Consider the following 26,169-nt stretch of genomic DNA (forward strand, 5'->3'; position numbering starts at 1 on the left):
AAGGGGCCTGTTTGTTTATCATATAATTAGAGCGAGTAACAGTCGGAATATTTACACATTTCCATGACACTAGTGTGAGTGAATACTGTAAATCGTTGGCCAATTTGCTTAAATTGAAATAAACTTGATCTGTTCAAAATGCAACTTTTAGGTAAAACACTGACATTATTGCAACGTAACGTTAGTTAACCATCCGAGAGCCCAAATAGTACCTTATTCAATAGGGGTGCCATTGCCTGTACATTTTGTAAAAAACATATTGTACACAATTAGTCACTTTGATATACTATTTACATGTGTGTGTGTATTTGAGGAAAAACATGACAGTATTGATGATGAGGGCTCTTGTGCGAGTCGCACTATTTTATATCATTCCGCCTCGTGAAACAGGGAATATAATGGCTGACACTGGACCGATAAGTGTACATTGACTGAGGGGATTCATCAACAACACCGAAACGACTTATTTGTACTTATTGAGACACAGTCTTCTACTGGCTCTTAGAATGAGCCGTTGACCATAAAGTGTTACGATAATTTCTCAAAAAACACTCACTGAGGTAATTCATTTCTTTCCACTACTTTTGTTAGCCAAGGCAAGTGGCTAGTTCACCACCAGCTAGCTAACGTAGCATCATCACGCAGTTCGCTAGCTACATTCATACCCAAAACAAAACTAGGTTGGTGCTGTATTTTCGAGTAGACATTAGCTAATGCATTTAACCAGCTACGTATACTTATTTTGAGACTGTTATAGCCAACAATAACTATCTAGGCATGCAATCTTGTCAGGCCGTGAAATCCTGTTTGTTTTTAGTTAGCTAGATGGGTCACGTTAGCTAACATTACTAGCAAGTTGACGTTACCATGGCGTGCAACTTCATGTTGCCAAACAGTGACAAAGCCAAATGTAAACTAGTTTAGATTTGGATTGCCACATTGGTATCCCAAATGATGAATACACCTCATCGATAGGCTATTGGAGTGTATTTTGATGACGGTTTTTGTTTGATGACGGTTAGCTAGAAGTTCTCAGAGGGGGGCTAACATTAGTTGTTAGTTGTTGCTAGTGACAGTTGGCTCCATCGAACTCGCTGAAGTGGAGGGAATTTCGGAAACTTTACCGAGAATTCTAGCGGTCTACAACGCTGGTTTAACGTGAATCCCTCTTGACAAAACAGTGCCTTTTGTTGGGAAGTTAGATAACTACTGTTAGTCAGCAAGAAATCCTTACTCAGTCCACGATCTCTCCAAAAGCAAACCAACAAATTATTAGTGGGTAACTGAATACACCGCACAGGTACGTAATCGATAGGTAACGTTATAGATATCGGTATAGTTGTATTATTCCATGTCATAAATAAGTCACACAATGGTTTGTAGCTCGCTATGGTGTTTTGGATGATTAACGTTATGCCTCATGTTATGGTTTAGTTTACTGTAAAGTTGTCATACTTAGGGAAAGGTCTGTGAATGTTGACTGTTGCTTAGTTGCAGGAACATTCCTCCAAACAAGGCACCGTTTCTGACTGGAGGCTGTTTCTGAAAGCAACAAACACCTCTAGAATCATGCACTCTGTTAATGTCATAACGATGTAGAATTAGCTGTCAATTTGTAAAATGTACCTGACCCATAATGTTATGCATTGTGTGCATGACCCATTACAACATCCACCTGTGGTGCTAAGAATGACAGACATTTAGATTATGGTATTCATTTTAACAGAACATCCAACGCCTGTAATGAAGCAGACACTAAAGCATTATTTTCAAACATTTGCCAAAATGCAATTTGTGGTCAAACTACACTATTCCAAACATCGCACCTGATGCCAGAGGTTCCATATGTGACAGAGATGAATCTCTGTTAGAAACTTAGGTTGCTAATATAACTGGGATTGTGCCTTTGGCTTCTGGACAATAAAATAGAGGTATGTTTTCAAAATGCATACTGCTGCCAGCTCACATTGCAAAGTGGTGGGTGACGTGCTGATAGCATGCCTACCGTTGCACTTGATTCGGAAGCATGTTTCAATTGCCAGTTGAGAAATAAAAACAGTAGCGCTTTGTAATCGTGGCCATCAAAACTGTTTTCAGGTGACTTCTTTCAGAATTGTTGCCCACTGAGTGGTCTTATAAAAGTACATGTTTTACTTCAGCAGCAATGAGCTGAGGAGCTGCTGCGCAGCATTGTCTGACAAGCGATATTCCGCTCTAAATAGGCTATGTGCGCAAGTAAGAAATTATACATTACGACCCAGGTTCCTTCTAATTTTTTTCGTCACTGAGCAAATTTCAGGTCTGCTGAGCTCAAACTTGAAAGTTGTAAAAATTCTGTGCAACTTCCTGTGTGCGTTTACTCAACACTTGAGGCTGTACCTGCTTTAAGTTAGTTTGAACAGTGGCCAAGTATGTAGGCTACTGTGGCTATTTGATCATAATGTAGACCGAGTGGCCTACCATCATAAACAATGAAGAAAATGCACTGCATAACATTGTAACAGAACTGCTTTTTCCATCGTTCAGCCTACAGTAGCAACCAGTGTGTGGTGTTCAATGTAGGTTTACATTCCATGAGACTTTTGAAAAAAAACCATGCAGGGCTTGACTATAACCTGTTCATCAACTTGTCCTTCAGACAAGGTGACTGAAAATGCTGTTTGATCTAAGAAACCACTTTACAAAATAAAATACATTATTGTCATACCATTATTACAGAGCATCAGATATCAGACTGCCTATTGGCTACTTAGCTTATTCAAGCCTGTCTCAAAATACAACACTGCCCTTTTTTAAGACAAAGCTCTTTTAACTGACTTGCTTTTCAAAGATGTCTAGAAATGTACAGGTTTTGTGCTCTTGGCGGATACAATCACTCACCCATTGCTGACTAGAAATGAGCTATTACTGACTACTAATTATCTATAACTGGACTAATAACTCACTAACTAGCAAAGGATATGAACACAATGTGCACACGTGGCTGCATGCAGCTCTTGCTTTGATCTCAAAACAAGCACATCTACTCACAACCGCTGTAAACAGTTCAAAGTAAATGGCACAGATTCGTATATGGCAATGGTTTATTTGCATGTAGGTCTACTGTAGCTCACACTGTTTATGCCGCACAAGTCTGTATAGAGTTATTTAACTAGTCAAGTCGTTTTAAGAAAAAAATATTTAGAAAAGGGCTAGGAAGAGTGGGTTAACTGCCTTGTTCAGTGGCAGAACGACAGATTTTTCCCTTCTCAGCTCGGGGATTCGATCTAGTAACCTTTTGGTTACTGGCCTAACGCTCTAACCACTAAGCTACCTGCTGCCCCAGGTACGGGCAGAGTAGTGTGTCAATGCAATAGAATCCTAATCCGACGCGTTCTGCCTACAACAATCTCTTGCATAGTTTTTTGCTTTGTTATGTTGCATTGAAAATGGATAATATTGCGTTGATTCAAAATCACAATTTCCACAGTAAAGGGAAACGATGTTAGTGTTAACAGGGGGAAAACTCTAGAACAATTAGGTTTGTGCAGTACACTTTAGGCCCAAAACATTGTCACTGCATATTAGCTTTGCTTGAATTGCTCTGTCAACGCATTGTTGTTAGGGCCATTTGAAAAAAATATAAATATTTCCAAATTTGAGGTAGGCTACATGGTCACACCGGTAATGGAGCCGTTGACGTATTACTGATGTAATTAGAATTGTACTGGGCTGATGGTGCCTGCATCTGATGGTCAGTCTCAGCAGAGGGGAGAGGGCAGCAGACTGAGCGTCCACCTCTCAACATCCCTCCACTCTCCCTTTCCTCCACTGACCATAAAATGGACACTGTCTTCCGGCTGATGGTGAAACTCGAGTCACACCACATTATTTCTGCCTCGTGCACAAATTCATGTTACTCCTATGGACAGAGTGAAATATTCCTCTGTATTAAAAAAGACCCAAGCTGCTAATAATGACGCATGCCTATAGATCCACTTTCCTACTCATTCATTACTGCTGCACTGCTTGTTGTAGCGCTGAGTGGAAATGGGAACCTGCATTTCATGGCCTATAAAAGTGTTGACAGTGCTGAGTAAGAACTTTAAAATGAACTCATTCACATAAACAGCAGCTCTTTGCTGTATTCGTTGACAGTTTCTCAAGTCGGGGTTTTAAGTTTTAATCTCACAGTATCTTCTTTGCTGTAGCTTTTTCTTTTATGCACAGAATGGCAACAGTTTGCCTACCTGGCGTGTAGGTGAATTGGGTGCACCTACCACTGGCAGCCCGAGACCTATAAATAAATAGGAACACAGTGCTTTATCATTGGGTTTTTTATAGAAATGTTTTAGCGATTGACTAGGAATGCATTGGAGGTCGATCGACCAGTTGGTGACAACTGTATTCCCATCAATTAATAAAAAGCATTATTTTGCACTGGGAGTTTTTTTTTTTTTGGTCAATTTGGCTGACCACAATTTTATCGGCTTTTCATTTTATGTCATGTCCAAAAGCCGGCAATTACCCGCAAATGGAAACCTTGGTGTGTGCGTGAATGAGTTGTGCACAGTATGCCAGTATGAAAGAGACCTACTGTGTGTGTACATGCTTTTGTCTCCAGTCCAAAGCCGTTCTTGAGTGTTGACTGACTGCATGTCAACAACCCAACAGGCGCGGAGGAAGACATGGCGACAGGGGGCACTCCCTTTGATGACTGTGCAGACGAGCAGGAGCTGCACAACTGGACCGTTACCAACGGCAGCAGCCTAGAGGACAGGCTCAACAACATGGTACAGAGGAGACGAGAGAGACAATGGCTGTGTCCCAAACGGAACCTTATTCCCTATGTAGTGCAATGCACAACCTTTGACCAGAGCCCTATGGGTCCTGGTCGAAAGTAGGGCACTACTGGAATGGGGTGACATTTGGGACCATTGAGAATGGACACTAAAAAGTTGAATCCTAACTGGAGATTTGCGAAAGTAATTAAAATCTGATTGCATGAGTTGTTTGTGCATATAGCCCCACGGTGGAGATGTTATAAAACCTTGAGATCAGGGAAATGGTTCCAATAATTTTCCCACCATTTCATCTACACAATACATATGAAGTGTTTCTAAAATCCCTTATGGGGAAAAATGAATGGTGGAAAAACTATTGGAACCATTTCCCTGTTTGACCGCTAGGTTTTATGGGTATTATGACTCATGCTGTGGTACTCTATAGCTTTAGTAAGGATTCAGCCCCCTGATTGTCTAGCTCTAGAATCTGTTCGTCAACCTACAATGCTGACCAAAACATGGATTTGAAATGGTGTATTACAAGTTTATTGTAATGTGTCCCTTTTGAGGAACCACAATGTGCTTATCATCAAGCAAGTACAGCATTATACAGTAGTACATGGTATTACATAAAACACGTGGATATGACCTTCTGTCCTTTTTTTAAAGAGTGAAGGTTCCCCAAGGTAAATGTCAAGGATCAGCTTCCCCACCCCAAATCCCAACCTGAACCATTTGTGGTGGGGAAATGCAAAACTGACCCAAGATCAGTGTTTAGGGATAACTTCACGCTACACTCCTTTTTCAAAGCTTCCTGTCCCCTCTCAGGACTGGGGCATCCAGCAGAAGAAGGCCAACCGCTCGACGGAGAAGAACAGGAAGAAATTCTCAGCCGGCGGCATGGCGGAGAGCCGGCTGACCAATGACATCTCCCCGGAGTCCACACCTAGCACGGGGCGGAGAAGGACAAACACCCCTCACTCCTTCCCCCACGTCAAGTACACCACCCAGATGTCGGTGCCCGACCAGGCCGAGCTGGACCGTCTCCGGCAGAGGATCAACTTCACTGATCTAGACGAGGTGAGAGGATTCTCCCTAGAGCTTTCTTAACTAAGCATTTCTTCTTTGAGTATTCGTCTGTGATTTTTGGTGTCTGGAGGGGGGTCATAGTTAATCCAGAAATGTGTAAAGTTCACCGAAGATGTTGTGGAAGGGTACTGTTCATGTAAAAACGCACACATTTCTTAGTGTGTCTTTACGAATGTGAAAGTTTTAAACTATTCAATGTTCCAAAGGACCTTCTTTCCAGCTTTTTATATCGCAGCGGTTCTGCTGCATTGTTCTGTTTCAGAGTACTGTAATTTAGACTGGAAGCCAGGTTATGACACATCCCTCGCTCTCTCTTTTCTCAGAGGAGCGTGGGCAGCGACTCCCAGGGTCGTGTCACAGCAGCCAACAATCAGCGAGAGCTGGCGGCGGAAAACAAAAAGCCCTTCAAATTCCTGCCGCTGCACGTCAACACCAACAAGAGCCGGGAGGCGCCCTCGGCCTCGGCCCCCACAACCCCCTCTGTCGCCGCCACAGCCAAGAAACAGAGCCCTGGCCTGGGTCTTGGTCTCAGGGAAGCGTTCACCCCCTCCCTGCCCAGCAATGACACCCCCAGGCTAGGTAGAAGGGCCGAGAGAGGGCTCCTTCACTCTAGGGAGGACGGGAGAGGAGAGCTCAGCATCGACAGTAGCCAGGTAGGTAACGTCTAAGCACTTGGGTTTACTGGATTAGGGCTTTTCAGCACTTGCATTTTATACTCTCTGTATGTAGTCTGTTTTGTTTGATCAGCCACTTATTGCACAATGCAAATGATTGAAGTTTGTAGTTTCAATACTTAATTTAAATAGAACAAACACAGGACATGCTTACAATAAAGTTAGTTTAGTTGTGGGTACATAGAGGAAAAACTTACTCACTAACCCATTTTGGACAAATCTATAAATAGCATACCTTGGAACATCATTTTCACCACTCAAGTCTGTGCTTGCGCTGAACTGATTGTACTGTCTGCAAACCGTCACATGGCATGCTGTGCTCTCGATCTTGTAAGAAAATAAATGGTAGAACAAAGATGGGAGACTAGGCAGGCAAGATGATGATGAAACCAGTGCTTATTTAGGGCAATTTAAAAATATGCCACCACCGCAGGTTCCCAAGTGAGTTCTGCCCTCGTTTAGCTCTGTCTGCAGTGAGCGGACTGGTATCCGCGTTCTCACACACCATTTCTCTGTCTCGCTCTCTCTATCATTTACACTCACAGACATGCATGCACACATGCTTTCTCTCTGCTGTGCCACTATCTTATACACACTCTCACACACTCTCACACACCCTGTCTCTCACACACCCTTACACTCTCTGGTGTCCCTATCAGGTGGTGAGCAAGTTGGTTCAGATCCGGGAGTATATCGGCAAAGCCAGCTCCATGAGGGATGACCTGGTGGAGAAGAACGACATCCCGGCCAACGTGGAGCGCCTCACCCACCTCATCGCCCACCTCAAGGAGCAGGAGAAGTCCTACCTCCGCTTCCTGCAGAAGATGCTGGTCAGTACAGTACGCTGGCTTATCGAGGCTTTCTCACTGGCTTTCTCACTGTCTCTCTATCTGTTTTTCTCCTTTCTCTCTCTTTGGCTTGATCTGTATGTCTTTATTTTTCTCTTTCCATCCTTCTGTCATTTGAGGATGAAAGTGGCTGCTTTCGAGAGACTTTTAGTTTGAATTCACTCTATGGTATTTATAGTAAAAACAAGCTACGGCAGCCTTGGGCTTTTCCCTGTTAAAGAAGCCTGCAGTCCACTGCTTTTTTTCTCACATTGCTGTTGATAGTTCAAGGTGTTGTGCTTGGGAACTTTTCACTGCACCCTGGTCATGTATTTTTAATGCCAAGGCGTCTGAAACGCCGGCAAGACAGTCGTGTATCTTGTTCCATTTGGCAGACAAATCTAGGACATGACACACATTGCTTCTGAACTGCTGGATGGCACGTGTCATTTGATCTTGCTGTCAGCGCATCTTGCTATCAATATTACATAGGTTACCCCCCTCCGGCATTTATGTGCGAGTAGTTATGACTATTTCCATTGTTGTATACCAACTTTTTCACCAACCACTGTTCAAGTATTACATTGAAAGTGGGGTGGAGAAAGGGAAGGAAATTGTTGAAGACCCGTGTTCCCATAGCCACTACACCCTCCGTGTCAATGGTACCATAGTTCGGGCCGAAGAGGGTGACCGTGCTTGCAGTCCGTGCCTAATATTTTACTGACCGCTGCCTCTTCTGTAGGCGAGGGAGAATGAGGAGGACGAGGCGGGAACACTGGACTCGGCCTTGGGTTCAGGCTCGTTGCCAGAGAGCACCACCCTGAACATGGAGGTGCGCTCCTCGGACGCCTCCAATGCCACCGTAAGTAGCCCTTCCTCTAGTTCTGACAACCAACCTCCCCCCCTGCTAGTTTTTTGTTTTATAGAGGAGTTTTGGATTGGTCACAAACGAGAAACTGATATGTGCATAGGGATACGCATTACAATCTCTACCAGATAGTAAGACACTTCTTCTAGAATTCGTCACCCAAGTAGACCAAGGCTAATTGTATTGCTGCCATCCCTCCCTCTCATCCCACTCCATCCCTCCTTCTCTCCATCCCTTCCTTTGCCGGTGTAACACCAGGAAGTCTGCACTGTCAGCATCTGAGGCACAACCAGTTCTGCTTGTGCTGGCGATTTCTTATGTGCGTGTCTCCAACAGGGCCGCATTGCAGGCCGCAGTGACCAGAAGGAGGAGCTGGAGAACTTGAAGAAGCAGCATGAGCTCCTGAAGAAGATGCTGGAGCAGCAGGAGCAGCTCAGGGCTCTACAGGGCCGCCAGGCAGCACTACTGACCATGCAGCACAGCTCCCAGCAAGCCACACAAACCATGGCTGACACCGGTGAGACACGGGCCACATAGAAAGAGAGCGCGTATGCAGAGGAGTCAACGCACACTGGACACATAAGCGCACATGCAGAGCTGGTAGCTACACACACACGTAACCTTATTTCATTTGGTGTGTGTTTCAGTGCCGACAGAGACCACAGGCAGTGTGTCAGGGCTGAGCATCACCTCGGAGCTGAACGATGAGCTGAACGACCTCATTCAACGCTTCCACAACCAGCTGCAGGACTCCCAGGTACCAGCATCATAGAATACTGGGTCGTATTAATTAGGGCACACCATAGTCAAAAGTATTAACGCTTTCTTCTGCCTGATGCCTAATGAATACAATCCTGGCAAACGTCAAAAGTTATAATAACATGGTATTGTTTACCCCTCTATTACAGACGTGGTGTATAACCCTGTAACTATAATGCTTACATTTAAATGAAGGGATAACTGGGCAAAATGAAGTCTTCATGTTGAGTAATTAGAACTTGTTTCCATGTTATTACCACTTTATCCTGTGTGGTAATGTAAAGTGCTACCCATCAAAGTAATAAATGATGAGTTGAATGTTTGGTCAACTACTAACACCTACTAACATCCTGTGTGCCTTTCCTTCCTCAGACCAAGGCAGCAGTCCCAGACAACCGCAGACAAGCCGCGAGCCTCTCCCTCTCCCGGGAAGTCTGCCGCTCTCGCTCCTCCCAGCCTTCCCCTCCTTCCCGCTCTGCCTCGTCCTTCCTCCATCCCAGCCCTCTCACTTCCCTGACCTCCATCACTCCGACGTCGGCGGCGAGCGCCAAGCTGACCAAGTTGCAGGAGCTGCAGGACAAGAAGCAGACCATGGACAAGATCCTGCAGGAGCTGCACTCACTCCGTGACCAGACCCTCAACAACAACTCCTGTAAGTTATGGTTTGTCTCGGTAACTGACTAGGAGTAGGATAACACTGTCGGGGGGGGCATGGATATTTTTGTTTTTGCGAGATTCTTGCTTGTTTAAAGCCTACAAATGCCATTTCCTGCAAAACATTGCCTTTAATGATGACAAACTTGTATTTATTTATTTGTATTTTTTTTGCGCAGCTCCCATCTTACGTTCTTTGCGGTGGAAGCCTGGTGCATATGATAGAAGCTTGTAAGTTTGCTGCCGTGCATGTGTGAGTAATGTGTGTTCTGTCAGGTCGCGGTGGCAGTGTGTCCCTGTCCTCTCAGCATAGACTGGCTCTGGGTGCGGGCCCCTCGGACCGCCCCTCTGCCCTGTACCGGGAGCCCAACGGGGCCACAGCCATGAGACGGGATCCCTCCACCTACCATCCCTCCACACACACCCAGCAACCCCAGCATGAGGACGCTCCAGCAGACAAACTCCGGTACTAAACTTCAACAATTATTACAATTGGTGCACATCACACAACAGTTGTATTCATAAGGAGCCAAATGGTAGAAAACTGACTGAAATGCAGAGGGACTTCCTGTACTTGCCCAAATCACATTTTATTGGTTGCATACTCATATTTAGCAGATGTTATTGCGGGTGTAGCGAAATGTAGCGACATGCTTGTGTTCCTAGCTCAAACATTGCAGTAATATCTAAAAATGCCAAACAATACACACATCTCTAAAAGAATGGAATTAAGAAATATTAGGGCGAGCAATGTCTGAGTCCGACGTATGAATATGTATGTATACAGTGTGCATTCGGAAGTGTTCAGACCCTTTGACTTTTCCCACATTTTGCCTTACTAAAAGGGGTTAACTAGTTTTTCCCCTCATCAATCTACACACCCCATCATTACAAAGGAAAAACGTAAAAAAAATATATAAAAAAAAACATTTTTGCAAATGTATTAAAAATAAAGAGAAATATCATATTCAGACCCTTTACTCAGTACTTAGTTGAAGCACCTTTGGCAGCCATTACAGCCTCAAGTCTGCTTCGGTATGATGCTTCAAGCTTAGCACACCTGTTCTTCTCGGCAGATCTTTTCAAGCTCTGTCAGATTGGATTGGGAGCGTCTCTGCACAGCTATTTTCAGGTCTTGCCAGAGATGTTGGAGCGGGTTAAAGTCTGGGCATTGGCTGGGCAACTCAAGAACATTCAGGGACTTGTCCTGAAGCCACTCCTGCGTTGTCTTGGCTGTGTGCTTAGGGTCGTTGTCCTGTTGAAAGGTGAACGTTCACCCCAGTCCGAGGTCCTGTGTGCTCTGGAGCAGGTTTTCATCAAGGATCGCTCTGTGCTTTGCTCCGTTAATCTTTCCCTCAACCCTGACTAGTCCCCCAGTCCCTGCCGCTGAAAAACATCCCCAAAACATGATGCTGCCACCCACCATGCTTCTCCATAGGGATGGTGCCATGTTTCATCCAGATGTGACGCTTGGCTTTCAGGCCAAAGAGTTGAATCTTGGTTTCATCAGACTAGAGAAGTTTGTTTCTCATAGTCAGTCCTTGAGGTGCATTTTGTGTGTACTCCAAGCGGCTGTCGTGTTCCTTTTACTGAGTTGCGGCTTCTGTCTGGCCACTCAACCATAAAGGCCTGATTGGTGGATTGCTGCCAAGATGGTTGTCCTTCTGAAATGTTCTCCCATCTCCTCAGAGGAACTCTGGAGCTTTTTCAGAATAACCATTGGGTTCTTGGTCACCTCCCTGACCAAGGCCCTTCTGCCCCGATTGCTCAGTTTAGCCGAGCGGCCAGCTTTAGGAAGAGTCTTGATGGTTTACATCTTATTCCATTTAGGAATGATGGCCACTGTGTTCATGGGGACCTTCAATGCTGCAGACATTTTTTGGTACCCTTTCCCCAGAACTGGGCCTCGACGTAATCCTGTCTCGGAGCTCTACAGACAATTCCTTCGACCTCATGGCTTGTTTTTGCTCTGACATGCACTGTCGACTGTGGGACCTTACATAGACCGGTGTGTGCCTTTCCAAATCATGTCCAATCAATTGAATTTACAACCGGTGGACTCCCAAGTTGTTGAAACATCTCAAGGATGATCAATGTAAACAGGATGCACCTGAACTCAATTTTGAGTCATAGCAAAATGTCTGAATACTTATGTAAATAAGGTATTTGTGTTTTCTCTGTCATTATGGGTTATTGTGTGTTTGAGTACATTTTTGTATTTAGTACATTTTACACTAAGGCTGTAATTGATCAAAATGTGGAACAAGTCAAGTGGTCTGAATACTTTCCGAATGCACTGGATGGGATGTATAGACATGGATAGTAAACTCAGCCAAATAAAAGTCCTCACTGTCAACTGTGTTTATTTTCAGCCAATTTAACATGTGTAAATATTTGTATGGACATAACAAGATTCAACAACTGAGACATAAACTGAACATGTTCCACAGACATGTGACTAACAGAAATGGAATAATGTGTCCCTGAACAAAGGGGGGAGGGTCAAAATCAAAAATAAGTCAGTATTTGGTGCGGCCACGAGCTGCATTAAGTACTGCAGTGCATCTCCTCATGGACTGCACCAGATGCGCCAGTTGTTGCTGTGAGATGTTACCCCACTCTTCCACCAAGGCACCTGCAAGTTCCCGGACATTTCTGGGGGGGAATGGCCCTAGCCCTCACCCTCCAATCCAGCAGGTACCAGACATGCTCAATGGGATTGAGATCCGGGCACTTCGCTGGCCATGGCAGAACATGGAGGGATTGTGCGTTCCTGGTGTAACTCGGGCAGTTGTTTTTGCTGTCCTGTACCTGTCCCGCAGGTCTGATGTTCAGATGTACCGATCCTGTGCAGGTGTTAGTACACATGGTCTGTCACTGCGAGAACGATCAGCTGTCCATCCTGTCTCTCTGTAGTGCTGTCTTAAGCGTCTCACAGTACGGACATTGCAATTTATTGCCTTGGCCACATCTGCAGTCCTCATGCCCCCTTGCAACATGCCTAAGGCACGTTCACGCAGATGAGCAGGGACCCTGGGCATCTTTCTTTTGGTGTTTTTCAGAGTCAGTAGAAAGGCCTCTTTTTAGTGTCCTACGTTTTCATAACTGACCTTAATTGCCTACCGTCTAAGCTGTTAGTGTCTTAACGACCGTTCCACAGGTGCATGTCCATTAATTGTTTATGGTTCATTGAACAAGCATGGGAAACAGTGTTTAAACCCTTTACAATGTTTGGATTTTTACGAATTATCTTTGAAAGACATGGTCCTGAAAAGGGGACGTTTAGTTTTTTTTGCTGAGTTTGTGGATAGAATATTTAGTGTGTCTATAGAATAGTATATGTTCAGCAATAGTTGAATAGGATGCATTGACTCAAATGCAATATATGGAATGATTAAAACGGTGTGTAAACATTATTCCAGTGACCAGTGTTCAATTTTCTATTGGGACTACCTGGACTTAATGAATACAACCCACTTCCGATGAAGCAAAGGAGATAAGTAGAGGGAACCAACTCAGTCTATTAGCATGCACCCTTTGTATCTCTCTGGTACCGGCAGCTGAAGATCCATGCTGTACTGTTCCTTCAGACAAGCTCTACCATCCATCACCCTTATCCCTCTTATTCATTCATTCGTCTGGTGAATGAACAATAGATCCAATTAGTCAAGTGTCTCTCCTTCATTGAATCAGTTGTCCATGTATCAACCTTAGTCTCTTTCCCCCATTCCATGTCTCCCCATTCATTCCTCCACACTCTGAAATGTGACTCAAAAGGAAGACTGCTTGAGGTCTCACTTACGGTGCTTTTAAGTCCTTGATTTGGAGACATTTTAAAACGGAATCAGGCCTAAGTCTCTCTCTCCCCCCCCACCCCCCCACCACAGCAAGCTGAAGGAGGTGCACAAGCGTCTGAACGAGCTGCGTGAGCTGGTGCAGTACTACGAGCAGACGTCAGACATGATGGTGGACACAGTCAACGAGAACGTGAAGGAGGAAGAGGAGGAGGAGGAGACTGAGGAGGATGGCTCCATGCTGGAGACCATGTTCGACTCGGAGCAGGAGAACCGCCGGCCCCCATCACCAACATCAGGTACTTGAAGGACACGGACGGAGTAGGGTGCAGTCGTTATTATTTCTCATTAGATCTGTTTATTAGTGGACCATGTCCAATTCTGATTCTAAGCATCACAGACCTGGGATTCGAACCGGCAACCACGGACAGTAACTGGTTAGTTTCGAGCCAAGCATATCTGTTCCTTTCATGTACCCCAAATTACCAGGTTAATTTAAAATATAGTTTGTTCTCCATAACTTTCCTGGATAAGAAATGTTAAAGGTTTAGATAATATAATTCCCAAGGGCAAATCACGCCGGGGAGTGAAATTGAGACCTGACCCCTTTTCTCCATCTTTCTTTCCCCTGGTCAGAAACCCACAGCATTCTGGGAACTGGACAGAAATGAACAGTCTGACCAACGGCCGAGGAGGCGGCAGCACCAACAACCACGTTGACGGGAGGCTCAACGAGTGTGAGATCAACAACCGCTCTGCAGCAGCCAACCTCCGCAGCCTCAACATCCCATCAGCCATAGGTAGCGTGACACATACACATATTACATGTGTGCAACCTGTATACACACACACACACACAATCCACTCATCTCACTAACCCTCATTGTTTCTGTCTCCACCAGAGTGCCAGTACAACCGCCCCTACAACCAGGTCAAGGATGACGATGATGACGATGCCCTGGAGGATGAAGAGGTGCGGGGGGCCGGGGCCCGAGACAGCGATGGCTCGGGGTCGAGCAGAAGGAGCAGCCTGGAGAACGAGGACGCGGACTTCGCCCACAAAGTCCACCGGCTGCAGACCGCCAAGCAGAAACTACGGCAGCTCCAGGAGCTGGTGGCCATGGTGCAGGTGAGAGGACTGACTAGAAACAGAGAAACATAGCATATGAGAGAGAGAGATAGAATCTGAAATAAATTGTAGGCCCCATAGAGCAAGTCAATAATGGGACCAATCTCATCCAAAAAGTTGACTCAAGTTTGCCAAAAAGCACCTGGATGATCATCAAGACTCTTGGAAGAATGTTCTATGGGCAGATGATTCAGAAGTATAACTTTTTGGATGATATGGGTCCCATTTATTCCTGGCGCAAACCAAACATTGCATTCCAAAGTAAGAACCGTATACCATCGGTCAAGCATGGTGGTGGTAGTGTGATGGTTTAGGAATACTTTGCAGCCTCAAGAACTGGATGACTTGCCTTAATGGAAGGAACCATGAATTCTGTTCTGTATCAGAGAATTCTATAGGGAACTGTCAGGCCCTCTTTCTGGAAGCTGAAGTGCAGGACTTGAAAAGAGCAGTTCATGCTTGAAAACCCACAAATGTTGCTAAGTTAAAGCAGTTCTGCATGGAAGAGTGTGCCAGAATTCGTCCACAGTGATGTGAGACTGCTCGACTGCAGGAAGCGTTTGGTTGCAGTCTTTGCAGCTGAAGGTGGCACAACCTGTTATTGAGTGCAAGGGGACAGTAACTTTTTCACACAGGCATTGGGTGTTTGATAACTTTGTTTATGAAATAAATTAAATTAGTATGTCATTGTTATTTGTTCTCTATCTCATTTTAGGTTTTGTTTGAAGATCTGATAACATTCAGTGTAAAAAAAATATGCAAAAGCAGAAAATGGAGTAGAAACATATCCACACACACATATAAGCCAATAATACAAAATAGAACACATGCTATAAAATCTAAAATGACCATGGTGCAGCTGAGTGGTCTAGACAGTTCAGAGTGGAAGAGGACCCTTTTGCAGTCCAAGAAAATAGAGCTGGAATTTGAGTCATTTATGGGCGATAGCTTTATGGAATAGTAACCGTGTGACTTCCTGCCTCCCAGAGTGACGATACAGATGCCACCACAGCCGACGAGGGTCTCCACCAGCAGCCCAACAACACCAGAAGTGCTGCTGCTGGCTCCTCCTCCACAGGCAAGAGCCCCAGAGACCTCACCCTCACAGACAAGGCCAGGTAGGAGACTAACCATAATAAGTGTATGAAAGTACCCGTGTCTATATCTAAGTGAGTGCTTTTAAGCATGTGAATTACACAGCTGGTGATTCTGTTTGTGAATCTAAAATATTTTGTATGTGTCTCAGGGAGAAGCTGTATGAGGAGAAGCTTTGTCAGCAGCAGCAGGAGTTGCAGCAGCTTCACGAGGAACGCCAGCGGCTGATGGAGATCCAGGACAAGATCCAGGACCTGCAGTGGGCCTGCCCCGATCTGCAGGTAACACGTGCACGCACAGACACTGAGAACTGAGCACACACCACCATTTCCTGATTGATTGTGTTGAAAGGCTTTGGAGTCAGAACTTCTTTCTGACCCCTCTTAACCGTAGTGTTCTATATTGGTAATGGGGTATTATTTGAGGCAACCTCTCACACACACTCTCCCTCCCATCTTCTCTCCAGTCGTCAGTGTCCAGCAGCACAGTGAGCCAACAGGCTCTGATGAGGAAGCCCCCAGCTGCAACTTCCACCCCGGCCCCTGCTCCGGCTGCAGCCCCCAAAGCCAACGCTTCCCCTGCTGCCACCGCTGTGCTCAAACCCACAGCCCAGGCCGCTACTAATGCCTCTGTCACCGACAACGAGGTGGGTTCGTTATTTTGATTTGACAGGGTCAGTTTACTGTAACATCAAGGATAGTATGCTCATCCCACAGACTTAAAGTGCTTGCTTGCCAAAATCAAATGGAACACTTGTATCACCCGCTCAGTGCAAGGCTTTTCTTGAGGGTTAACTGGTAATGGTTAGCGTAACCGAGTTAGCCATGGCTGGATGTCAGGGAGCTGTATAGTAGTGTGGGTTATTTTGCTGATGTAACCATGAAAATGACACGGCTCATTTACCTTCGTGGTTCTCCAGCAGCTGTGGTGTGAGATGCGGCGCCACCAGATCCTGCGGGAGGAGCTGCGCCAGCGGAGGAAGCACCTGGAATCCCTGATGGCCGAGCACCAGAGGAGGAGCGGCCTCAGCGACTCCCCCTACAAGATGGAGGACCCAGAGGGACACGCCGCCTCACAGCCACTTAGCAGGGACGAGAGGTGGGCGAAGCGTTACCCCTAAATAATCTGGGAGAGTTCCATGATGTGAAATATTCTGAATGTTGCAGATACAAGTAGAATGACGCTTTTAGCCATTGTGTGCTTTCATATCTGCATGACGTGCCTTGAGAGATCGGTTTAGTCTCTGAGTGGGGCCTGAATTGACTTGTTTCCCTCCTCCTCAGGACCATGGCCACGTGGGGCGGCTCCACCCCCTGTCAGCTAGACGAGGACGGCTACCCCTCTGAGATGGGTGCTGAGGAGGAGGAGGAGGAAGAAGAGGACGGAGCAGAGTCCAGCTCCAGTGATGACCTGCATCTCTACTCCACTAGGAAGCAGAGATCCTACAGCAATAGGAAGACACTGGGCAGGTCTGTGAAATTCATACAAGGATACCCAAGGATAAAGATACAGGGCACAATAGTCTAAACACGTGGGAGGTTACATATGGAATTGTTTTAAGATGGTCATACCATGGCTCATTTAGCTATTTGATTTAGAATTTTAGGACTACTTTGGGTAATAAAAAAAGATATACAGTTAGGAGATTTTTAAGAAGGATCAGGAAATGTTTTTGTTATTTTTGGACACATATTTAACCCCTTATTTTTGTTGCTACTAAACTACCTCCATACTTCTATTTGTTTGCATGGGTTACCTTCAGACGAGTCCCGTGACACTTGTATAGCAAAATGGAGAAACCCATCGTAAGAGTCGCATCTTTCCATAGTCAGGGTAGTTTTGTAGACCTAACTGTTCCGACGCTACAGACCTTTTCAACATTATAATCTTTAATGTCTTGTGTTTCACGAAGTCGTGGCTGAACGACTACATTAAGAACATACAGCTGGCGGGTTATACACTATCGGCAGGATAGAACAGCAGCCGTAAGCAGTAAGACACGGGGCGGGGGCCTATGCATATATGTAAACAACAGCTGGTGCATGATATCTAAGGAAGGTTTTGCTCGCTTGAGTATCTCATGATAAGCTGTAGATCACACTATCTACCTAGAGAGTTTTCATCTGTATTTTTCATAGCTGTCTACATACCACCACAGACCGATGTTGGCACTAAAACCGCACTCAATGAGCTGTACACCACCATAAGCAAACAGGAAAACGCTCATCCAGAGGATGCACTCCTAGTGGCCGGGGACTTTAATGCAGGGAAACTTAAATCAGTTTTCCCTAATTTCTATCAGCATGTAAAATGTGCAACCAGAGGGGAAAAACATTCTAGACCACCTTTACTCCACACAGAGGCATACAAAGCTCTCCCTCGCACCTCAATTTGGCAAATCTGACCATAATTCTACCCTCCTGCTTACAAGCTAAAATTTAACTCAGGAAGCACCAGTTACTCTATAAAAAAATTGGTCAGATGAAGCAGATGCTGAACTACAGGACTGTTTAGCTAGCGCAGACTGGAATATGTTCCGGGATTCTACAGATGGCATTGAGGAGTACACCACATCAGTTACTGGCTTTATCAATAAGTGCATCAAGGACGTCGTCCCCACGGTGACGATACATACATACCCCAACCAGAAGCCATGGATTACAGGCAATATTCGCACTAAGCTAAAGGATAGATCTGCTGCTTTCAAGAACCGGGACTCTAACCCGGAAGCTTATAAGAAATCCTGCTATGCCCTCTGACGAACCATCAAACAGGTAAAGCGTCAATACAGGACTAAGAGCAAATTGTACTGCTCCGATGCTCGTCGGATGTGGCAGGGCTTACAAACTATTACAGCCTACAAAAGGAAGCACAGCCGAGAGCTGCTCAGTGACACAAGCCTACCAGATGAGCTAAATAATTTCTTTGCTCGCTTCGAGGCAAGTAACACTGAAAACATGTATGAGAGCATCAGCTGTGAGTAAGACCTTTAAACAGGTGGACATTCACAAGACCGCAGGGCCAGACTGATTACCAGGACGTGTACTGTGAGCATTGTGCTGATGAGCTGGCAATTGTTTTCTCTGACATTTTCAACCTGTCCCTGTCTGAGTAAAACCAACATGTTTTAAGGAGACCACCATAGTCCCTGTGCCCAAGAACACGAAGGTAACCTTCCTAAATGACTACTGACCCGTAGCACTCACATCTGTAGCCATGAAATGCTTTGAAAGGCTGGTCATAATTCACATCAACACCATTATTCCAGAAACCCTAGACTCACTCCAATCCGCAGATCTCTATTGCACGCCACACTGCCCTTTCCCACCTGGACAAAAATAACACTTATGTGAGAATGCTATTCATTGACTACAGCTCAGCGTTTAACACCAGAGTGCCCTCAAAGCTGGACCTCCTGATGGGCCACACCCAGGTGATAATGGTTGTTAACAACACATCCACCACGCTGATCCTCAAAATGGGTGCCCCTCGGGTGTGTGCTCAGTCCCCTCCTGTACTCCCTGTTCAAACGTGACAGCACGGCCAGGCATGACTACAACACCATTAAGTTTGCTGATGACACAACAGTGGTTAGCCTAATCACCGACAATGATGAGACAGCCTATAGGGAGGAGGTCAGAGACCTGACCGTGTGGTACAAGGACAACAACCTCTCCCTCAACGTGATCAAGACAAAGGAGATGATTGTGGACTACAGGAAAAGGAGGACCGAGCACGCCCACATTCCCGTCGACAGGGCTGCAGTTTGAGAGCTTCAAGTTTCTTGGCATCCCCATCACCAACAAACTAACATGCTCCAAGCACACCAAGACAGTCGTGAAGAGGGCACGACAAAACCTATTCCCCCTCAGGAGATTTGGCATGGGTCCTCAGATCCTCAGAGTTCTACAGATGCACCATTGAGAGCATCCGGACAGGTTGCATCACTGCCTGGTATGGTAACTGCTCGGCCTCCGACCGCAAGGCACTACAGAGGGTAGTGCGAACGGCCCAGTATATCACCGGGGCCAAGCTTCCTGCCATCCATGACGTCTATAGGTCCAAGAGGCTTCTACCCCCCAAGCCATAAGACTCCTGAACAGTTAATCAAATGGCTACCCAGACTATTTGCATTGCCCCCCCTCTTCTACACTGCTGCTACACTCTTATTATCTATGCATAGTCACTTTAATAACTCTACCTACTTGTATATATTAACTCAATTACCTCGACACCGGTGCCCCCGCATACTGACTCTGTTCTGGTACCCCCTGTATATTGCCCCGCTATTCTTATTTACTGCTTTTTTCTTTTCTTTTCTGCAATGTTGGTGAAGGGCTTGTAACTAAGTAATTTCATTGTACCTGTTGTATTCGGCGCATGTGACAAATAATATTTTATTTGATTAATCAATTGTAGTAGTTATGAGGGGTTAGGGTTAATCTAACCCAACTCCAGTCCTATAGAGATACTGGGTGTGCAGGCTTTTGTTCCACCCCATAGGTTTCTATTGATATACGGTTACATACGGTATTGTTCTTCCATTTACTTGGTTGGTATTTTCTTATTGTTGAGAAGGAACCTGCAAGTAAGCACTTTGTTGGATGATGTTGACCATACGTAGCCTGTTTTTATAAGACTAATAAATCTTGGCATCATGAAAGTTCTGAGGGAAAATTGGGCCATTCACAGCAGCACCCACAACTCGTTGGACACCCAATAATACAAATATCACTCTCCCCCTTCTTTCTCCAGCAACGTTCTGAAGCCGCCACAACAATTTGCATCTGTAGCTAGTGGACGACCCTCTCGAGCCAAACAACAACAACAGTCCCAAGCCCATGGCGGCATTGCGGGTGCGAGGCGCCAGGAGAACCTGCGTTGGGCGGCTGAGTTGTCCTTCAAGGAGGGTTCTGGCACTGGGTCTGCGTTAGCATCACACCACTGGCAGGAGCAGGTGGGCACACTACAGAGGCAGCTGGACTTCAGCACCAGCATGTGTCAGACCCTACTGCAGGACCAGCAGGTTGGTATAGCAGTTCAGTCACCTCACACCAATACATAGGCTTATCTAAAACATTTGACATGGTTGAGGCGTGCCTGATTTAGCTTGTCAGGTATGAGGCAAGCTGGCATGAGGAGTTTGATTTCTATGTACCTGACAAGTGAAGCTATATCAAGGGTACCTCGCATGTCAACCTTTTGGAATGTATTGATTTTAGCTTGTCTGGCATGAGGGATTTGCGTGCAATTCAGACTATTTCATTGTTTTCTTTGTACCTTCCAAGCTAAATTAAGTGCCTCCAAGTATTTCAAATGTTTGGAATACGTATCGAACCATGTCTGAATTCACCGAACCAAAGGAGGTATTTGAGGTTCATTTAGCTTGCCTGACATGAGGAGTTTGTTTCCATTGTACACGACCAGCTAAGCCAAATAAAGTACACCTCAAGTATTTCAAATATTCTGAATATTGTGTATTCACGCCTGGTCTGTGTCGTGACTTTACTTTCATTAATCTGATGACTGTTATTTATCTAATCAAATAACTGTTTAATTGTTACCCAATTTAAATTCTCATTAACAATTAACTCATTAGGAATTGGGGCACCAAGAGAGCGGTTCTTGAAAGAGTTACCATCTCCCGAATTAAACTTTAAGGGTCTTTACCAATCACATTCATAAACGGTCAACGTATTAATGATAACCTTCTATCATATCATTCTGAACAGTTGTAACCTCTTGCATCTGCAAAAACCCCAGCCTTACTTATGATTCAGTGCTAAACAAATTAGATTAATTATTTACTAGCTAACTAAATGGTAACACAGGATAAACATACACACTTAATACATTAGGGTCCCGAGTGGACTGACAATATGGCGGCTTGTTACAACGGGAAGGGGGACATTATACTTTGGTACATTTAGTAACTACTCTCACAATAATCATATACTTTGCACACGAACCGCCACCCGTTTTGGAGTAAAGTCATCATGAATGTATTTACGTGTAAATGTCTTGGTTCATCATGAACACATGCTTTGTTTGTAAATTATGTTGGAATGTACCTCTGGCTCTCCGTAAGTAAAACAAAACAAGAAAATGTTGCCGTTTGGTTTGCTTAATATAGGGAATTTAAGTATATTTTAGTAGTATATTTTAAACCAAATACTTTTAGACTTTTTCCTCAAGTAGTATTTACTGGTTGACTTTTTACTTTAGTAATTTTCTATTAATTTTTCCTTTTACTCAAGTATGACAATTGGGTACTCTTTCCATCACTGATACATTTCAAGTTACAGTAGTTCCTTGATATTTTTTTTTTTTTATGACATCACAAAATAACAACCAAATGACATTAGTGGTCTTTTAGGTCACATCTGCCCATTCCCCACGTTGTATGATAGAAATATTGTTCCAGTATTTGCTTTAGAACGTGTTAGCGTTTCGGTGGGAAATGCCTGTGTAGACAAAGGCACATTCCTGTGTGAACATTGGAGAGGGATGTTCTCTCCTTGATTTACTATTTCCCCCCACCAGCTCCCTTCTCTCCCCTCTGTGTGTGAGAGGGGGTCCGGCTGAAGTTAGTTATTGCAAAGCTTATCTGATTTTGAGTCAGGACATCTGTTTCACCCAACCTACAGAAAAGGTAGCAGCAACCTAAGGCTTTAGGCACACCGCCAAATAATGTTTGGCATTTCTGCTCGCTTTCCTTTCTGTTCAATGTCTATTACATTTCACTAAGGTCGATAAAGTAAGTTAATAAAGAAATGTATTACTCATGCCAGTCTTGTGTTAGAGGTGCCTAAATGGATTTTCACCGCATTGTCATTGATATATTACGGTGACGGTGACACTTAACCTGATGGAAATGCAAACACTGCTATTCCTTTTATAGAAATCAGCCGTTTGCTTGAGATCCTATTTGACTGGGTGTCAGAACCTCTATGGGGAAACCAAATGACAGACAGGTTCATGAATACCATTTTGTTCTCTTCTTTCTATCTCTTTCAAACTTTCTTTCTCCACACACACACACACTCTTTCTACATCTCTCACTCTTCTACCTGTTTTCCTTGTCCCTACCTGTTCTCCCCTCCCCCTTTCCAGATGTTGTCCTACATGCTCCAGACCCTGCTGACAGGACCGTACAATGCGCTGCCCAACAACCTGTCCTCCCCCCAGGTCCACCTGGTCATGCACCAGCTCAGCCAGTGTTACACACAGCTGGCCTGGCAGCAGAACAACGCCGAAAGGTAGAACAAACACGCAAAAAAAAATAAACTAGAATCTATTGGTTTATTTTCATTTTTGTCATTTAGCAGAGCGACTTAGTAGAGTGTGTGCTTACTTTTTCGTACTGGTCCAACCGTGGGAATCGAACTCACAATTCTAGCGTTGCAAGCGCCATGCTCTACCACCTGAGCCATACAGGACCCATTTGCACAGATAATGTACAACAAACATTGCACCATATTTTAGCTATATACTGTAGCTAATTCTCATCTGAAATCCCCAGATACTTTACTAGTTTACTGATATGTTAATGTCACTGGCTCAATGTATGGCATGAGGGAAATGATCAGTGTCTGTTTCGCAGACCTTACAATTCAGTTGAACATTTATTCATTGCAGCTTTCGTTTGTTAGGTTCACACCCATGTCATGTCTACATTAGTTTATAGCTCTAAGTGCATAGCCAATCATGGTTAAATGACTATCTGCAGTATATGTGAACATGACATCAGGTTTAAACGTGACTTGTGAATACAAGAATGTGGTTTGGTTTTAACACACGACTTGCCTGTATTTGTCCCGTTTGTCCCCAGACTGAAACTGGTGCTGAGCGACCTGCTTCGTCAACAACAACAGCAGCCGCCCTCCTCGTCCTCAGGTCAGCAGGCCCAGAACCAGGGCTCCACGTCCCAGGACTCCGGCAGTGCCTGTCCCCCCTTCTCCCCCACCAGTCTCTTTCTCCCCTTCATCTCCTCCATGCCCCCCTCTGTCAACCAGGCCCTCAACCTGCCTCCCGGCCTGGCCGGATTCACACCCCTCTCCTCCGGTACGCCTTCCAACACCCCTTTATACATACATCTTCCATCCATTGTTTTTCGACCCTTCCTCGTTGATGTTATGACATGAGTGAAAGTTCTCAAAGGAATGAAAAATCCAAGAATGTATACCAAACATTAGGAACACCCCCTCAACAGCCTCAGTTCGTCAGGGCATGGACTCTAAGTTGTCAAGTGTTCTACAGGGATGCTGGCGCCCATGTCAACTCCAATGCGTCCCACAGTTGTCAAGTTGATTGGGTGTCCTTTGGGTGGTGGACCATTTTTGACACACGGGAAACTGTTGAAAACCATTAGCGTTGCACTTCTTGACACCAACCGGTGTGCTTGGCACCTACTACCATTCGCCGTTCAAAGGCACTTAAATTATTGCCCATTCACCCTCTGAATGGCACACATACAAAATCCATGTCTCAAGGCTTAAAAATCCTTTAACCTGTCTCTGAAGCTTTCCCCTCATCAGTCCAGTCTGTCATGGAAAAAGCAGGTGTTCTTAATGTTTTTGTATAGTTAGTGTTCAAATAATGTCTCTTTCAGGGACTGTGTGTGCAAAAATGTATCAATTGCTTTTGTAATAATGTCATGGAAGACACTTCTTTAAATACTTGCCACCTTGACCCAGTTCAATTCAGAGGTTAGCTTTAGAAATTGAGAAGCTCTGGCACATATGAGTGTTATTGAGGAATAGAGGGCATACTGGAATAGTAGGAGAAATTCCTGATTTGATATGTTTGTAACCAAGTGTTTTCCAGATCACAATATGCGCAGTTTGACGTTTATTGTCTTCAGTCTTGTCCTGGAGGCAGAACTGAACGATTTCCCCTTAAATAAGCCAGTCAAAATTGTCTTTTGTAAAAATTCATACAATTTAGAAGCTTTTTAGTCTTAGTTTAAGATTAGGGTTAGCAAGTGGGGTTAGGTTTAAAATCAGATTGTATGACTTTGTGGCTGTGCCAGCTAGTGACCATGCTGCAGATTTGCCTCCAGAACCAGATTCATGGTGGAAAAACCTTTAACCTGCACAATATACCTCTGTGTGCTCACTTCATTTATTTTTCTTCTCCACAGGGTTTAATTTCAACCCCATGTTCCCTTCTGCTATGGGGGAGTTCCCTCAGAGTGCTGGTGACCAAGTCAGCCCAGACAACCACCAGCAGCAGCTGGATCCCAACACCTCAGTCAAGACAGAGTACTTGAGCTTCCCTCCGCCCCTACAATGCTCCCCACTCAGCACTGTAGACAAAAGGTGTGTGTTAGTGATTGATTGGCAAAAATCAAGTAGTTGCATATCGTGATATTATTTTTGGATGATATTGTATCGATTATTACTGACGTTTGACTCCCAAGTATCGATTTGTAAAATCGATGTAGGCAGCGTTAGCTAGCGCTAGTCGGCTGTACCTGTGCCAAAACGCCAGTATTTATTCATCCTATAGCATGTTCTCCGTCTTTTTTAAATAGTGAGCCAACATGCTTTCAGTACTTCTATTTCCCTGACTGATCAAAACAAATTTCCTCTTGCCCCTCTGCAGCAGACACATATAGTGAGCAATATGTTTGGAACATCAAATCGCAATACAATCTGTGTCGAATCACAATACATATAGAATCGCAATACATATCGTATTGGCACCTAAGTATCCCTTGCAATTCCCAGGCCTGTGTGTGTGTGGGCAAAGAATGAAAGGCATACTTCATTGCTACTTAGTTCTCTGTTACTCACACATTTTTTCCTACTTTAGTCCAACCGTCTTTCTCTGTCTGTATCCATCCCACCAGGCCCCAGAGGCAGAATGAAGGAACCGGCAGTCGTGGCCATGAATCTGGCTGGCTCAACGTCTCCCAGCCTCCAGCTCCTATCACTGAATCCCCCTCCCCTCTACCCCATAGAGGGGCTAACAACACCCGGCCCCAGGCCTTCGACCAGGCCTCCCAGGAGAGCTTCAGCAGCATGCCGGACCCGGCTGACCCCACCATCATCACCAAGGCCTTCAGGGCAGGACGTAAGGCCTCTGCCCAGGCAAGCCTGGCCTCCCGCGACAAGACACCCAACTCCAAGAGGAGGACCCGGCTGGTCAAGGGACACCACAAGAACACTGGTATGACATGGGATACTGGGACCTGTAATGATTTATATTGAGTGCTTTTTCTCTAGAACTTGACATTTCCTTCCTCTCCAGCAGCTCAGTTAGGAAGGCCGGGAGGTAATTCGCTCCAACCACCACCACTGTAGCACCAGCCTGTTGATATATTTACAAGATCATAAGACTAGAGATTTGAAGACCTCTCAATATTTCGGAGACACAACTAAAACAGTATTGCTCAAGGCGACTTGGTCAACACTATCTATTCAAAAGACGAATGCACAAATAGGGTATTTTTTTAAACATACGATGCGTGTAAATGTTTATTTTTGCATATCTCACACTTTCTCTCCTCTATT

The 26,169-nt window shown here is 44.9% G+C and overlaps 1 protein-coding gene across 1 annotated transcript in view; it reads left to right on the plus strand.

Annotated features, from left to right (window-relative positions):
• Positions 1-385: 385 nt before the first annotated feature.
• LOC118362951 (pericentriolar material 1 protein-like) overlaps positions 386-26,169 on the plus strand; it is a 40,665-nt gene continuing 14,881 nt past the window's right edge. Inside the window, 24 exon segments of the mRNA XM_035743699.2 lie at positions 386-560; positions 4,654-4,772; positions 5,592-5,843; positions 6,176-6,505; positions 7,186-7,356; positions 8,096-8,215; positions 8,558-8,738; positions 8,869-8,978; positions 9,353-9,632; positions 9,911-10,100; positions 13,522-13,708; positions 13,711-13,727; positions 14,065-14,228; positions 14,331-14,557; positions 15,545-15,675; positions 15,804-15,933; positions 16,119-16,298; positions 16,572-16,750; positions 16,936-17,121; positions 20,408-20,678; positions 22,766-22,911; positions 23,484-23,716; positions 24,795-24,972; positions 25,506-25,825. Coding sequence (XP_035599592.2) covers positions 4,668-4,772; positions 5,592-5,843; positions 6,176-6,505; positions 7,186-7,356; positions 8,096-8,215; positions 8,558-8,738; positions 8,869-8,978; positions 9,353-9,632; positions 9,911-10,100; positions 13,522-13,708; positions 13,711-13,727; positions 14,065-14,228; positions 14,331-14,557; positions 15,545-15,675; positions 15,804-15,933; positions 16,119-16,298; positions 16,572-16,750; positions 16,936-17,121; positions 20,408-20,678; positions 22,766-22,911; positions 23,484-23,716; positions 24,795-24,972; positions 25,506-25,825 — 4,288 coding nt within the window. The 5' untranslated portion in view covers positions 386-560; positions 4,654-4,667.

This window comes from Oncorhynchus keta, chromosome 29 (genome assembly GCF_023373465.1).
Source record: "Oncorhynchus keta strain PuntledgeMale-10-30-2019 chromosome 29, Oket_V2, whole genome shotgun sequence".
NCBI lineage: Eukaryota > Metazoa > Chordata > Actinopteri > Salmoniformes > Salmonidae > Oncorhynchus > Oncorhynchus keta.